Consider the following 13,359-nt stretch of genomic DNA (forward strand, 5'->3'; position numbering starts at 1 on the left):
GAGAGAGAACCCGAGTTAATGTTTCGGGTTGATTACCTTTTACCAGAATTTATTTTGTCTCTTTGATTTGTCTCGTGAAGGCGACAGCTTATTTTTGGGGGGATGCTCAGTACCTTCCAGCATTTCACATGGTGGCTGTTGTTCGGGTGCGAGCCTCCACAGCCTGGGCCTGTAGGCCCATTTTTGAGCCTAGAGGACAATTGCAGCGGAGCCTGATCTGACCCTTAGCTGATGGTCACTGTGCCCAGTACAGGATGCTCAATGGGAATGAGGGGCAATCGTCTCCCAGCCCGCATTCCTGGCTCCTGCCAGGTGTCGACAGGCCCCAGTACGAGCAACCGAAAAAGAGAAAATTCAGCCGTAATTGGCACTCGCATTCAAATAGGCCAATGACAGGAATTGAGGAGTACGTTTGAAGATCGCGCATCTGGATGACATATCGGGACAGTAACTGGCACTCCCATCTGAAGTCAGCACCTTTGGGAGAGGCGGTAGCGGAGATCAGGATAAAAAGGAGATTGCCTTTAATTTAATGTAATTTCATTCAATTAAATTTTAAAATTTAGTAGTTTAGGAGAGGTGTAGGTGCACATGGTGATTGATGTGATTAACGGTATGAGTGAGAGAGGGGAGCACAATTGTGTGTTTGGATCAGGTTATGCAGCTATTGAACCGATTGTAACCTCTCTTGCAGTGGATTGCTGGGACGGACCTGAGGGAATGCCGGTTATCTACCATGGCCATACTCTGACATCAAAAATCAAATTTAATGACGTTCTGACCACAATCAAGGAACATGCCTTTGTGACTTCAGAGTAAGATCGCCTTTTTGTTACCATAATAACCTCCTTGTGTTGTCCACATGAAACATGAACAGAAACACTCGACCTGCAACATTATTACATCAGCCATTTTGAACATTTGATCATCGAACAGACAGTGCAGAACGAGGCCATCGAGGTCCATCGAGTCTGCACCGACCCACTTAAGCCCTCACTTCCACCCTATCCCCGTGACCCAATAACCCCTCCTAACCTTTTTGGTCACCAAGGGCAATTTATCATGGCCAATCCACCTAACCTGCACGTCATTGGACTGTGAGAGGAAACCAGAGCACCCGGAGGAAACCCACGCAGACACAGGGAGAACATGCAGACTCCACACAGACAGTGACCCAGCGGGGAATTGAACCTGGGACCCTGGCGCTGTGAAGCCACAATGCTATCCACCATGCTACCGTGCTGCTGGAGTTAATGGTGTGCTACTGTTGGCATAGTGTGTGTTAATTTAAAGTCTGACAGAATTATAAAAGAAAAATAAAATGGCCTCCTTCAGTCCAACATATTTATCTGTGGATATTTTGAGTTTTCTGACTGACTCCCCTTGCTGTTGCTATGGCAACTACCTCCCCACAGTTTAAGTACAGGCTTTAAGTACCAGATTTCAAGCACTTGATGTTGATGGCTCATTATGATGGCAGCACGGTAGCATAGTGATTAGCACAATTGCTTCACAGCCCCAGGGTCCTAGGTTTGATTCCCAGCTTGGCTCACTGTCTGTGCGGAGTCTGCACGTTCTCCCCGTGTCTGCGTGAGTTTCCTCCGGGTGCTTCGGTTTCCTCCCACAGTCCAAAGATGTGCAGGTTAGTTAGATTGGCCATGCTAAATTGCCCTTAGTATCCAAAATTGCCCTTAGTGTTGGGTGGGGTTACTGGGTTAGGGGGATGGGGTGGAGGTGTGGACTTGGGTAGGGTGCTCTTTCCAAGAGCCGGTGCAGACTCGATGGGCCGAATAGCCTCCTTCTGCACTGTAAATTCTATGAAATGCTGCTCCTGTTATACGAGGAAGTCCGCAGGTGTTCAAAGTCAGCTCTTTTACCTCCAAAGAATTACAGTATTAGGCCGAGATAATTTTAAACAGTTCCTGGAGGGAGTCCTCGGCTTGCTCTCGTTTCCCACTACTCGGGATTGGACCTGGGATCCTTTCACACCTGTCCAGTTCTTCGCTAAAGTTCCAGTGAAACTGGTCGTCTGTACATCGAACCAAAGAGAGCCTTTTAGTTGCTCGAACCCTTCAAAACATGGATGGGTAGGATTTCTGATTGCTGAAGTTCAGCTATGAATGTTTAATACTTTCGCCCGTGTGACAGTAGCACCCACAGGAATACAGTAGAAATGGGTTAAGATTTTGAACGTGAGCTTTGTTGGTCTGAGACTCTACCCTCGAATGCACAGGGTGGGAAATGATCCAATCATAAATCAGCCAATTAATCATTTTTTAATATAAATTGAGAATATCCAATTCATTATTTCCAATAAAGGGGCAATTTAACGTGGCCAATCGACCATCTTTGGGTTGTGGGGGCGAAACCCATGCAGACACGGGGAGAATGTGCAAACTTCACACGGACAGTGACCCAGAGCCGGGATCGAACTTGGGAATTCGGCGCTGCGAGATAGCAATGCTAACCACTGTGCCACCGTGCTGCCGACATATCTAATTAATGCAGAGCAGCAGTCAGCAAAACAAATAAAATTGTGAACCACAGTGTTTTAAAAAAATAAATTTAGAGTAACCAATTCATTTTTTCCAATTAAGGGGCAATTTAGCGTGGCCAATCCACCTACCCTGCACATCTTTGTGTTGTGGGGGCGAAACGCACGCAAACACGGTGAGAATGTGCAAACTCCACACGGACAGTAACCCAGATCCGGGATCGAACCTGGGACCTCGCCGCCGTGAGACTGCAGTGCTAACCACTGCGCCACTGTGCTGCCCTCGTGAACTACAATGTTAATGCAGTGGAATGGCAGTCAGAGCCAGTTCTGATTAAACTGTACAGTCCTCTGGTCAGTCAGCATCTTACCTATGTCCACTCCCAGTCAATGAGACACAAGGGAGACTTTGAAGGCCTGGATAAGGGCGAAAGGGAGCTCTTGGCTCAAGAGAAGAGAAGTCTTGAGTGTTGCAAAAGCAGATATTACTTGAAAATCTCGGCAGGTCTGATAGCATCTGTGGAGAGAGAACAGAGATAACGTTTTGAGTCTTCATCGGATTCGTCCAGGCTCAAAACGCTAGCTCCGTTCTCTCCTGTCAGACCTGCTGAGATTTTCCGACATTTTCTGCTTTATTTTCAGATTCCAGTATCCGCAGTAATTTGCTTTTTGCCTTAAGTCTGAGTGGTGATCCGATCGAGGCCTTTAACATTATGGAAGGGTTCGATTGGGCAGATTTAGAGAAGATGTTTCTACTTGTGGGGGATTTTGAAAACTAGAGGCCACAAGATATAACATACGGTAGCAGCACGCTAGCATTGTGGATAGCACAATTGCTTCACAGCTCCAGGGTCCCAGATTCGATTCCGGCTTGGGTTACTGTCTGTGCGGAGTCTGCACATCCTCCCCGTGTGTGCATGGGTTTCCTCCGGGTGCTCCGGTTTCCTCCCACAGTCCAAAGATGTGCGGGTTAGGTGAATTGGCCATGATAAATTGCCCTTAGTGTCCAATATTGCCCTTAGTATTGGGTGGGGTTACTGGGTTATGGGGATAGGGTGGAGGTGTTGACCTTGGGTAGGGTGCTCTTTCCAAGAGCCGGTGCAGACTCGATGGGCCGAATGGCCTCCTTCTGCATTGTAAATTCTATAATATAATTCTATAACCACTTAGAAATTGAGTGGGGAATTCAGGGGAAACGTCCACCCTCAGCACCTTGAATATGGAACTTGGTACTACAAGGAATAGTTGAAATTGGTGAATAGTATTTAAGGGGAGGCTCGATAAACACGTGGAAGAAAGACAACGGAAGGACATGCTGATAGAGTTGGATAAAGAAGGGCTCTCGAGTGAAGCAATAACACTGGCCTGGACCAGTTGGGCCGACTGACTGGTTTCCGTGTCATACATTCTATCAATCTATGTAAGGCTGACATCTGGTCTCGGAGATAGTCATTATACAGACAGAATGGAGAACCCTGCCCTTATAACCTAGAAAGGAAGTTGGCTGAGAAGAATTTTGATGGTGTTTCTTTGGGAGTCATCAGGTTGCCTGCTCACCCAGTGGAGGCCCTTAAGTGTCCAATTAATGGCCACCTGAGAACCTCTTCCTACTGCACTGGGGTTCTACCCATGGTGAGTGAGGTTGGCACCAAGTGTCCAGCGGGACTGATGGGCACCCCTTCCTTGACCTGTCACCTACTGCCCCCTTGGTCCCCGTACTGGAGGTCCTGCAAGCCTGGCCCCACTGAAATCCCGGACTCGGGCCACAGTCAGGGCTCCATGACTGAGTACCTCCCTTGGGGACTGTTGCAGTCCCAGCAGTGACCACTGCTCCCTGTGGCGCTGCAATGGGGAAGGAAGGCCAGCCTCAAGCAGGCCCCCCCCGCCCCGCCCCGTCTTTTATGCCAAGAGTTTGGTAAAAGAAGTTGGCAGCATTGTCGATGGGCCTTAGCAGCTGGAGTGTGAAATTTAGTGCAAGGTGAGGCGTGACTCAGTATGGCCGGAGGTTGGTGGGGAAGGTGTCGCAATCTTTCTGAACTCCTGGAGCTCGGGTGTGCCGGCTCTTTGAATATCACTCTCGTGTTTTGGATTATTTGGCAGGTACCCTGTGGTCCTATCGATCGAAGACCATTGTAGCATCGTTCAACAGCGCAACATGGCTAATGTTTTCAAGAAGGTGTTTGGTGACATGTTGCTGACCAAACCAGTCGACATCACAGCAGATGGCCTTCCCTCGCCCAATCAGCTGAGGAGAAAATTCCTGATTAAGGTCAGCCATTGCCATCAATGTCAGCTCCTTGCTTTGATTTGTTTAAAGATGGGTGAGGAGGTTTAAAATTATTAACAAACCTGTTGCCATTAACACTTCACTGCGCTGTGTTTGCAACTCACACTGGCCTCTACCGAACACGGCCTAAGTTTGGATCTATTTGGAAATTGCAGTAGGAAAATGACTCAGGAGTTTAGAGGTCAGGGATTGACTACGTAAAATGCATGTAATTATACCAGCATTGTTGTTTGTTGGTGGGTGTAAATTTGGATTAAAATGTGTAAAAGGTGGAGAATAAAAATATTTATTTTTAAAAATTGTACAAGCATTGTAGTTGAAAGTCTTTTTTTATTCATTCGTGGGATGTGGGTTTCGGCTGTACCAGCATTTGTTGTCCATCCCTAAATTGCCCTTGAGGAGGCAGTTAGATGAGGGACATTGCTGTGGGTTTGGAGTCACATGTAGGCAGACCAGGTCAGGCACAGATGGGTTTTTATGACAAACGACAATGGTTTCATGGCCGTCATTAGACTTTTAATTCCAGATTTTTATTTAATTCAAATTTCACCATCTGCAGTGGCGGGATTTGAACCAAGGCCCCCAGAGCATCAGGAGGCCTGGATAGAATGGACGTGGAGAGGACGCTTCCACATGTAGGAAAAACTAGAAGCCGAGGACACAATCTCAGACTAAAGGGACGATCCTTTGAAACAGAGATGAGGAGGAATTTCTTCAGCCAGAGGGTGGTGAATCTGTGGAACTCTTTGCCGCAGAAGGCTGTGGAGGCCAAATCACTGAGTGTCTTTAAGACAGAGATAGATAGGTTTTTGATCAATAAGGGGATCAGGGGTTATGGGGAGAAGGCAGGAGAATGGGGATGAGAAAAATATCAGCATGATTGAATGGCGGAGCAGACTTAATGGGCCAAGTGGCCTAATTCTGCTCCTATGTCTTATGGTCTTATGGGTTCAGTGACAATACTACTTCCCTACAGATGGAGACGTTTGTCTACTGTTCAGGTGCCCAGGAGTAAAAGAGTTTCATGGTTGCGTGAAGGTGGGGGCCGAGACTCTGATAGTACTGTAGAGAGTGCGATGAAAATTAGGAATTGTAGCACAGTGGTTCTGTTGCTGGACTCAAGTAATGATCTGCAGACATGAGTTCAAATCCCACCGTGGCAAATTCAAGTAAATAAATCTCAAATAAAAAAGTAGTTTTAGCAGTCATGAGCACAAAACTACCAGACTGTTGTAAAAACCATCTGATTCAGACATGTCCTTTAGGGAAAGAAATCTGCTGTGGTTACCTGCTGGGTAACGTTTTGGGGACAGACTGGAAGATTCATTATTCTGTATATAACTCAGCTGGGAGTGCTTAATCTGCAATGTGAAGGGGTATATTTCCCAGCAATGATGTCCCTCATCGTGCCGATGACAGAAAATGTTAGTTATTTGTAAATGCTCCCCAGGGGCTGGTTTAGCACACTGGGCTAAATCGCTGGCTTTGAAAGCAGACCCAGGCAGGCCAGCAGCACGGTTCAATTCCCGTACCAGCCTCCCCGAACAGGCCCCGGAATGTGGCGACTAGGGGCTTTTCACAGTAACTTCATTTGAAGCCTACTTGTGACAATAAGCGATTTTCATTTCATTTCACTCTCCTGTGCTTCGAGATGCGTTCTTCCCTGTACATTTTATACTTCGCTGTCCCATGTACACATTGCAGTGATCGTTGCCCGAGCTGTTGCATTATACATTTCTTTCTTTCTCACAGCATAAGAAACTGGCCGAGGGCAGTGCCTATGAGGAAGTATCGACTTCTACATACTCCGAGAATGACATCAGCAACTCGATAAAGAATGGAATCTTGTACCTTGAGGATCCAATCAATCATGTAGGTGCCAGATTCGGGATTTTTACTCCACACTTTACATTCATTTTCCGATTGTTCGAGAGTTTCGGATTCTAATCCAGCCGGAGCATTCCTAGGACCTCTGCTGCAAAACTCATCTTAATATTTCCGTTTGCTAATGCCAGTTCCTTGCCCTCTTTCTGCTTCTCATTTCCACTCCTTACTCCCTGCTTTTCTGACGTTGGTGACTGAGTCCCATGGATAGCAGCTTTCTGGCAACGCAGTCACCAGCCTTGTAGTTCATGGTATTGGACTCTTTGACCGTGATGACAATAACACTTGATCCTAATCCTGGACATCCACTCGTTCACTTCCAGAAGAAATCACTGGCTAGCCATGCAGAGTCGGAATTCTTAATGATGAAAAGAGAAACATAGAACATACAGTGCAGAAGGAGGCCATTCGGCCCATCGAGTCTGCACCGACCCACTTAAGCCCACACTTCCACCCTATCCCCATAGCCCAATAACCCCATCTAATCTTTTTGGACACTCGGGGCAATTTATCATGGCCAATCCACCCAACCTGCACGTCTTTGGACTGTGGGAGGAAACGGGAGCACCCGGAGGAAACCCATGCAGACACGGGGAGAACGTGCAGACTCCACATAGACAGTGACCCAGCGGGGAATCGAACCTGGGACCCTGGCGCTGTGAAGCCACAGTGCTACCCACTTGTGCTACTGTGCTGCCCATGTTGCCAAAGTTTTTTATCTTACACTGGTCAGGATAAATGCAAGAATGCCAAATTTCAAACAATACCAACAATCGTTTCTATAGGAAAAAAGGTGTTGATTGGTTAGCAAATTGACACTGATTGGCCGCAGAGAAAGCAACAAGGAACTGTAGGCTTCACAAGTTCCTGAGTATTTCAAAAAAGCTACACGGCTTCTACATATTCCGTTGTCCAAGCAAACGGCCCGTTCCCTCGATTGTTGGTCGTAGGCAGAGTACAGATCCTACTCAACCAGCCCGTGCTTGCAAAACCTAAATGAAACATCTACTGTTAGGTATGATTCCGGCAGCGCTTGTTGAAAAATCCTGACTGTGCTGATAGCCACACTAGCTAAGATAAGCAACCAAACTCATTTAAACTTGCTAGAAGCGATGTACATTCATATTCGGGGAACCGTTCTCTGTAACAACAAAAAAATGAAATATATTCGAGCCTTGTGTCTCTTTTGAATTACTTAGGAGCTTGGGGAGCCTATCGTTTCCCATTGCTTTCTCCATGGCATCACCTCGGCCAATCAGTCAATTGGCCGACCAATCAACCTGCCAACCCTTTATCCTGTAGTATAAATTGTAGCGATCATTTGAAATTTACCATTCTTGCATTTGACCTGAAGAGTGCAATTGTAAGGGGAACGGCAGCACTGCTGCCTCACAGCTCCAGGGACCTGGGTTCAATTCCAACTTCGGGTGGCTGCCTGTGTGGAGTTTGCGTTTTCTCCCCGTGTGTGCGTGGGTTCCCTCCGGGTGCTCCGGTTTCCTACCACAGTCCAAAGATGTGCAGGTTAGGTGGATTAGCCACGCTATGATGCCCCTTAGTGTCCAAAGGGTAGGTGGAGTTACTGGGTTAAGGGAATAGGGTGGAGCCGTGGGCTTAGGTAGGGTGCTCTTTCAAGCGCCGGTGTAGACTCGATGGGCCGAGTGGCTTCCTTCTGCACTGTAAATTCCATGATAAGATGATCTATATGTCTCAGTACGACAGCATCCATTCTATTCACCCACTGGAGCTTTGCATGTGGTGAACACTCCAAAAGCTACTCCTGTGTGCTGTTCCAGTCTATCTGAATGCTACATTATAGCGGAGTCGATATCACGACAACAGGTCTTGGGCGAGACCATTCAATAATGAACTCCTTTTGTAAAGATTTGTCTTTTGTCAATCAAATAGATCTACTTTAATTATGTCCTGCATTTGCCTCCTATGTTCAAACCTTTAGAAATTGGATTCATAGTGGCGAAAAACAGTTTCATTACAAATTATTTGAATCAAAGCTGGTGATTAACTTGACTATTTAAATCAGCCAAAATATATGCTGCAGAGATGCATCCCACTTGATTGCTATTAAAAATAGAAAACTGCAAGCACTTTAATTGACATTTTAGTCTGTTAATTTTTCCTGTGTGGGAGGATCAGATACTTGTGATAACTGAATTCATCTGCGTGCATTGTACGAGAAAATATTTCACCAAGTTTGCATTCCTTCTGACTAAATGTTCCTTTCAGCGTAAACCTTTGCTCATTGAACGTCATCTATAAAGGTGTCAAAATGTCCTTGTAAGCTTCTGTTTTGGAAATTAGATTCTAGGGGACTGAGTATTGTTCTATTCCATTTATGCAACTTGGTGTCAAATGAAGTTGCAAAAAGGAAAAGTGAGACTTTTAAAATACCTAAGGCAGTCTCATCAGAAAACATTAAACTTTGCTCCAGAGGAATTAATTTTGCAGTGGATAAAATATTAAACATTGTTATGAGCCAGGGTTTAGAGAACCCCAAAGTGTAGCATGGAGTTCACCTGACCCATAACTTTTACTAGATTGTGGTATGGGGAGCACACGGCCCACTCTACAGGTGTGGTACAGCAGAAATGGAAAAGTATTTTTTAAAGCAAAACAATGTTTATTGTATGAACTCAAGTTAACCTTTTTAAAACATACAGTGAACATCTTAGCAACCATCAATTCGAATACAACCCCCAAAGAATACAACACTAAGTAATCCTTAATAACTTCCCAAAACAACATCCAGAAGACAAAAGAAACACCTTTTAACAGAAGCACATTAGGTTTACATTCACTACTGAGAACATTTATAATTCTGAATTCACCAAATGACCAAGAGATAGTCTTTTCATGGCAGAGAGATCAACAGTACACCTGCTCTGTCTGGCTTCAGCTCCAACACTGAAAACAAAACTAAAACACACCCTGCAGCAAACAGCCTAAAATGAAAGTAAAAAGCTGACAGACAGCCCAGCTCCACACACACGCTGGCATCACTGATAAACACCCATTTCTTAAAGGTACATTTCTTAAGCACCCATTTCTTAAAGGTACTCTTACATGGCAACATACAGTAAATAGGACTGACTATGTAGAAAGAGACAGATACTTTTGTTGCACCTTGATATCCTGTCTTGCAGCACCAAGGTGGTTGTAATTTTGTCTTTGCAAATGGAAATTTTGGAGTCCAAAGCGGGGGCCCACCTTATCTTGAGTTCAGTGCGAAAGCGGACCACATTATAGCAGGGTCCCAGTGGGAGTGGTTCGCTGCACTAGAAAGTGTATTGGGTGTTGAGCCAAAGAGTTTATAACCACCTCAGCATTCTGACCTCCTGATCCACCTAGTGTTCCAAAGCTTCACACAGAAATCAGCCTCTGATTGTTGTTGTTTTTTGTTTCAGGCACTTCAGAATGTGATTGGCCATGAGAGCTGTCTTATTATTTTTCTGAAGCGTGGTGGGGGAGGGGAAGAGAAAGAGAGAGACAGGGCTGTAGTTTGTACGGGTTGGGATTAATTGCTTTAGAAGAGTCACACTGACTCGAAATATGAATTCTGTTTCTCCCTCCTCAGATGCTGCCAGACCTGCTGAGCTTTTCCAGCAATTTTCTATATTTATTCTGTTTTTAACATTTTAGCGATTTCCATTTAGAGGTTTAGGTGCATTTTGCATGCCCAGTCTATCTCTGTCCACCCTGGCTGAGAATTAAACTCATAAAATGTTGCTTGCATAAAGAATATACAAAATAAAATTTCTGTCAGTCTGTGAACAGACCAGGTGTGTTCTATAAGTAAGTGCTGCTAGTATAGTAAGAGGTCTTGTGTGATAATAAATAATAAATAGGACTTCCGGTTGCGGCTATGCGGAGCTAAGTCGCACATTCGGCAGCTCCCGCAAAAAACAGACTTTTGGTCTCTTTTCAGGGCCCCCAACGGCATTTTTTCGATGTTTCCCGCTGTGGGCAGGAGAGTACAATAGTTCCCCGACAGTATATGGCTTTTACCAGGAGCGGGGCGACTAAAAAAGTGGTGGTGGACCCGAAGAAGGTGCGAGGGAAGAAGAACAAAATGGCGGCGGGCGGGGATCAGGCAGCGTGGATGCAGTGAGCGCAGGAGCAACAGGAGGCTATCCAGCGCTGCCTCAGAGAGATTAAAGCGGACCTGTTAGAGCCGATGAAGGCGTCTATGGATAAGCTGCTGGAGACACAGACGGCCCAGGGAGTGGCGATCCGCGAGGCCTGATAAAAGATCTCCGACAACGAGGGCGAGATCTTAGGCCTGGCGGTAAAGGTGGAGGCGCACGAGGCGCTCCACAAGAAATGGCAGGAGCAGTTCGAGGAGATGGAGAATCGGTCGAGGCGGAAGAACTTGCTGATTCTGGGCCTCCCGGAAGGGCTGGAGGGGCCAGACGTGGGGGCCTATGTGGTCACCATGTTGAACTCACTGATGGGAGCAGAGTCCTTCCAGAGGCCCCTGGAGCTGGAAGGGGCCCATGGAGTTCTGGCGAGGAGGCCCAAGGCTAATGAGCCTCCGCGGGCGGCGCTGGTGAGGTTTCATCGGTTCGCTGATCGGGAGTGTGTGCTCAGGTGGGCCAAGAAGGAAAGGAGCAGCAGGTGGGAGAACGCGGAGGTTCGAATATACCAGGACTGGAGTGCGGAGGTGGCGAAGAGGAGGGCGGGGTACAATCGAGTGAAGGCGGTGCTGCACAGGAAGGGGGTGAAGTTTGGCATGTTGCAGCCAGCGCGACGGTGGGTCACCTATAAGGACCGGCACCATTACTTTGAGTCTCCGGAGGAGGCGTGGGCCTTTGTTCAGGCCGAGAAGTTGGACACAGATTGAGGGTCGGGATGGGCATTTGGGGATTGCAGTTGATATGTTACTTTTTGAGCGGGGGTCCTTTGCTCTTGTTTTTTTTTTCTGGTTCGGTGAGGGTGGTTAGTGTGGGTTGGGCACTGTTTTGGTTGGGTTCGTCGGGGGGGCCCTTGGAGGGCGGTAGGTAAATGGAACAGGGGTGGATGGCCGGCAGTGAGATGGGGCCCCGCGGGGGAGGGGGAGGCCGCAGTCGAGGGTGAGGGGACTGGCCTGTAAAAGGAGCTGCGTCAGAGGTGGCGGGGCCGGGTAGGTGGAAAGCGCGGGCTTTTTCCCGCGCTGGGGTCTGGAGGGGGCGGGGCTGGGGCGGGGAAGCGAGGGTTGTTTCCCGCGCTTGGGATGGAAGGGGGAGGTGGAGAGCCTGCGGATGGGGAATGGAAGAGGAGGGTGTGTCACACAATGGGAGGAGTAGAAGGAGAGACGGGAGCGGCCGGGGTCAGCAGGATTCAGCTGACTTGTGCAATGTGGGGAGTAAAGCAGCTAGGATGGGTCCTAGCCGGGGGGGTGGGGGGGAATCGAGTTGCTGCTGCTATGGTCAAGGGGGAGCTGGAGCGAGTGGGGGGGGGGGGGGGGAGGGTCGAGACGGGGGTCTGCCGCCTTGGGGAACGGGCCGGGTGTGGGGTGCGGGCGCGTGGCTGGCCGAGGAGGGGTTATGGCTAGTCGGCAGGGGAGGGGGGCGGGTAGCCCCCTGATCCGGCTGATAACCTGGAATGTAAGGGGACTGAACGGGCTGATCAAGCGGGCCCACGTGTTTGCGCACCTGAAGGGGCTCAAGGCGGATGTGGTCATGCTCCAGGAGACACACCTGAAGGTGGCAGACCAGGTAAGATTGAGGAAAGGGTGGGTAGGTCAGGTGTTTCATTCGGGGCTGGATGCCAAAAATCGAGGGGTGGCGATCTTGGTGGGAAAGAAGGTGTCGTTCGAGGCATCGAGCATTGTGGCAGACAATGGCGGTAGGTATGTAATGATAAGTGGTAAGCTGCAAGGGGAGAGGGTGGTGCTGGTCAATGCGTATGCTCCGAACTGGGACGATGCGGATTTTATGCGGCGTATGTTGGGTCGGATCCCAGACTTGGAAGTGGGGGGCCTGATAAATGGGGGGAGACTTTAACACGGTGTTGGATCCGGCACTGGATCGCTCCAGGTCTAGGACGGGTAGGAAGCTGGCTGCGGCTAGAGTGCTGAGGGGGTTTATGGACCAGATGGGAGGGGTGGACCCTTGGAGATTTGCAAGGCCGGGGGCTAGGGAATTTTCATTCTTCTCACATGTTCATAAGGCTTATTCCCGGATAGACTTTTTCATTTTGAGTAGGGCGCTGATAGCGAGAGTAGAGGATATTGAGTATTCGGCAATAGCCATTTCGGACCACGCCCCGCATTGGGTGGACTTGGAGATGGGGGAGGAGAGGGACCAGCGCCCGCTGTGGCGCTTGGAGGTGGGGCTGTTGGCGGACGAGGAGGTGAGTGAGCGGGTCCGGGGAAGCATAGAGAGGTACCTGGAGGCCAACGATAATGGGGAGGTCCGAGTGGGGATGGTATGGGAGGCGCTGAAGGCGGTGGTTAGGGGAGAGCTGATCTCCATTAAGGCCCACAAGGAGAGGAGGGAGCAGAGGGAGAGGCTAGTGGGGAAGACGGTGAGGGTAGACAGGAGGTATGCGGAGGTGCCTGAGGAAGGACTGTTGAGGAAGAAGCGCAGCCTCCAGGCCGAATTCGACCTGGTGACCACCAGGAAGGCGGAGGTGCAGTGGAGGAAGGCCCAGGGGACGATTTATGAGGATGGGGAAAAGGCAAGCCGGATGCTGGCGCATC

General features: G+C 48.5%; 1 protein-coding gene across 1 annotated transcript in view; it reads left to right on the forward strand.

Annotated features, from left to right (window-relative positions):
• plcg1 (phospholipase C, gamma 1) overlaps positions 1-13,359 on the forward strand; it is a 206,915-nt gene that overhangs the window by 114,237 nt on the left and 79,319 nt on the right. Inside the window, exons 12-14 of the mRNA XM_072515148.1 lie at positions 695-815; positions 4,595-4,763; positions 6,534-6,653. Of these exons, the coding sequence (XP_072371249.1) occupies positions 695-815; positions 4,595-4,763; positions 6,534-6,653 (410 nt within the window). The remainder of the gene's footprint in view (positions 1-694; positions 816-4,594; positions 4,764-6,533; positions 6,654-13,359) is intronic.

This window comes from Scyliorhinus torazame, chromosome 8, assembly GCF_047496885.1.
Source record: "Scyliorhinus torazame isolate Kashiwa2021f chromosome 8, sScyTor2.1, whole genome shotgun sequence".
Classification (NCBI taxonomy): Eukaryota; Metazoa; Chordata; class Chondrichthyes; order Carcharhiniformes; family Scyliorhinidae; genus Scyliorhinus; species Scyliorhinus torazame.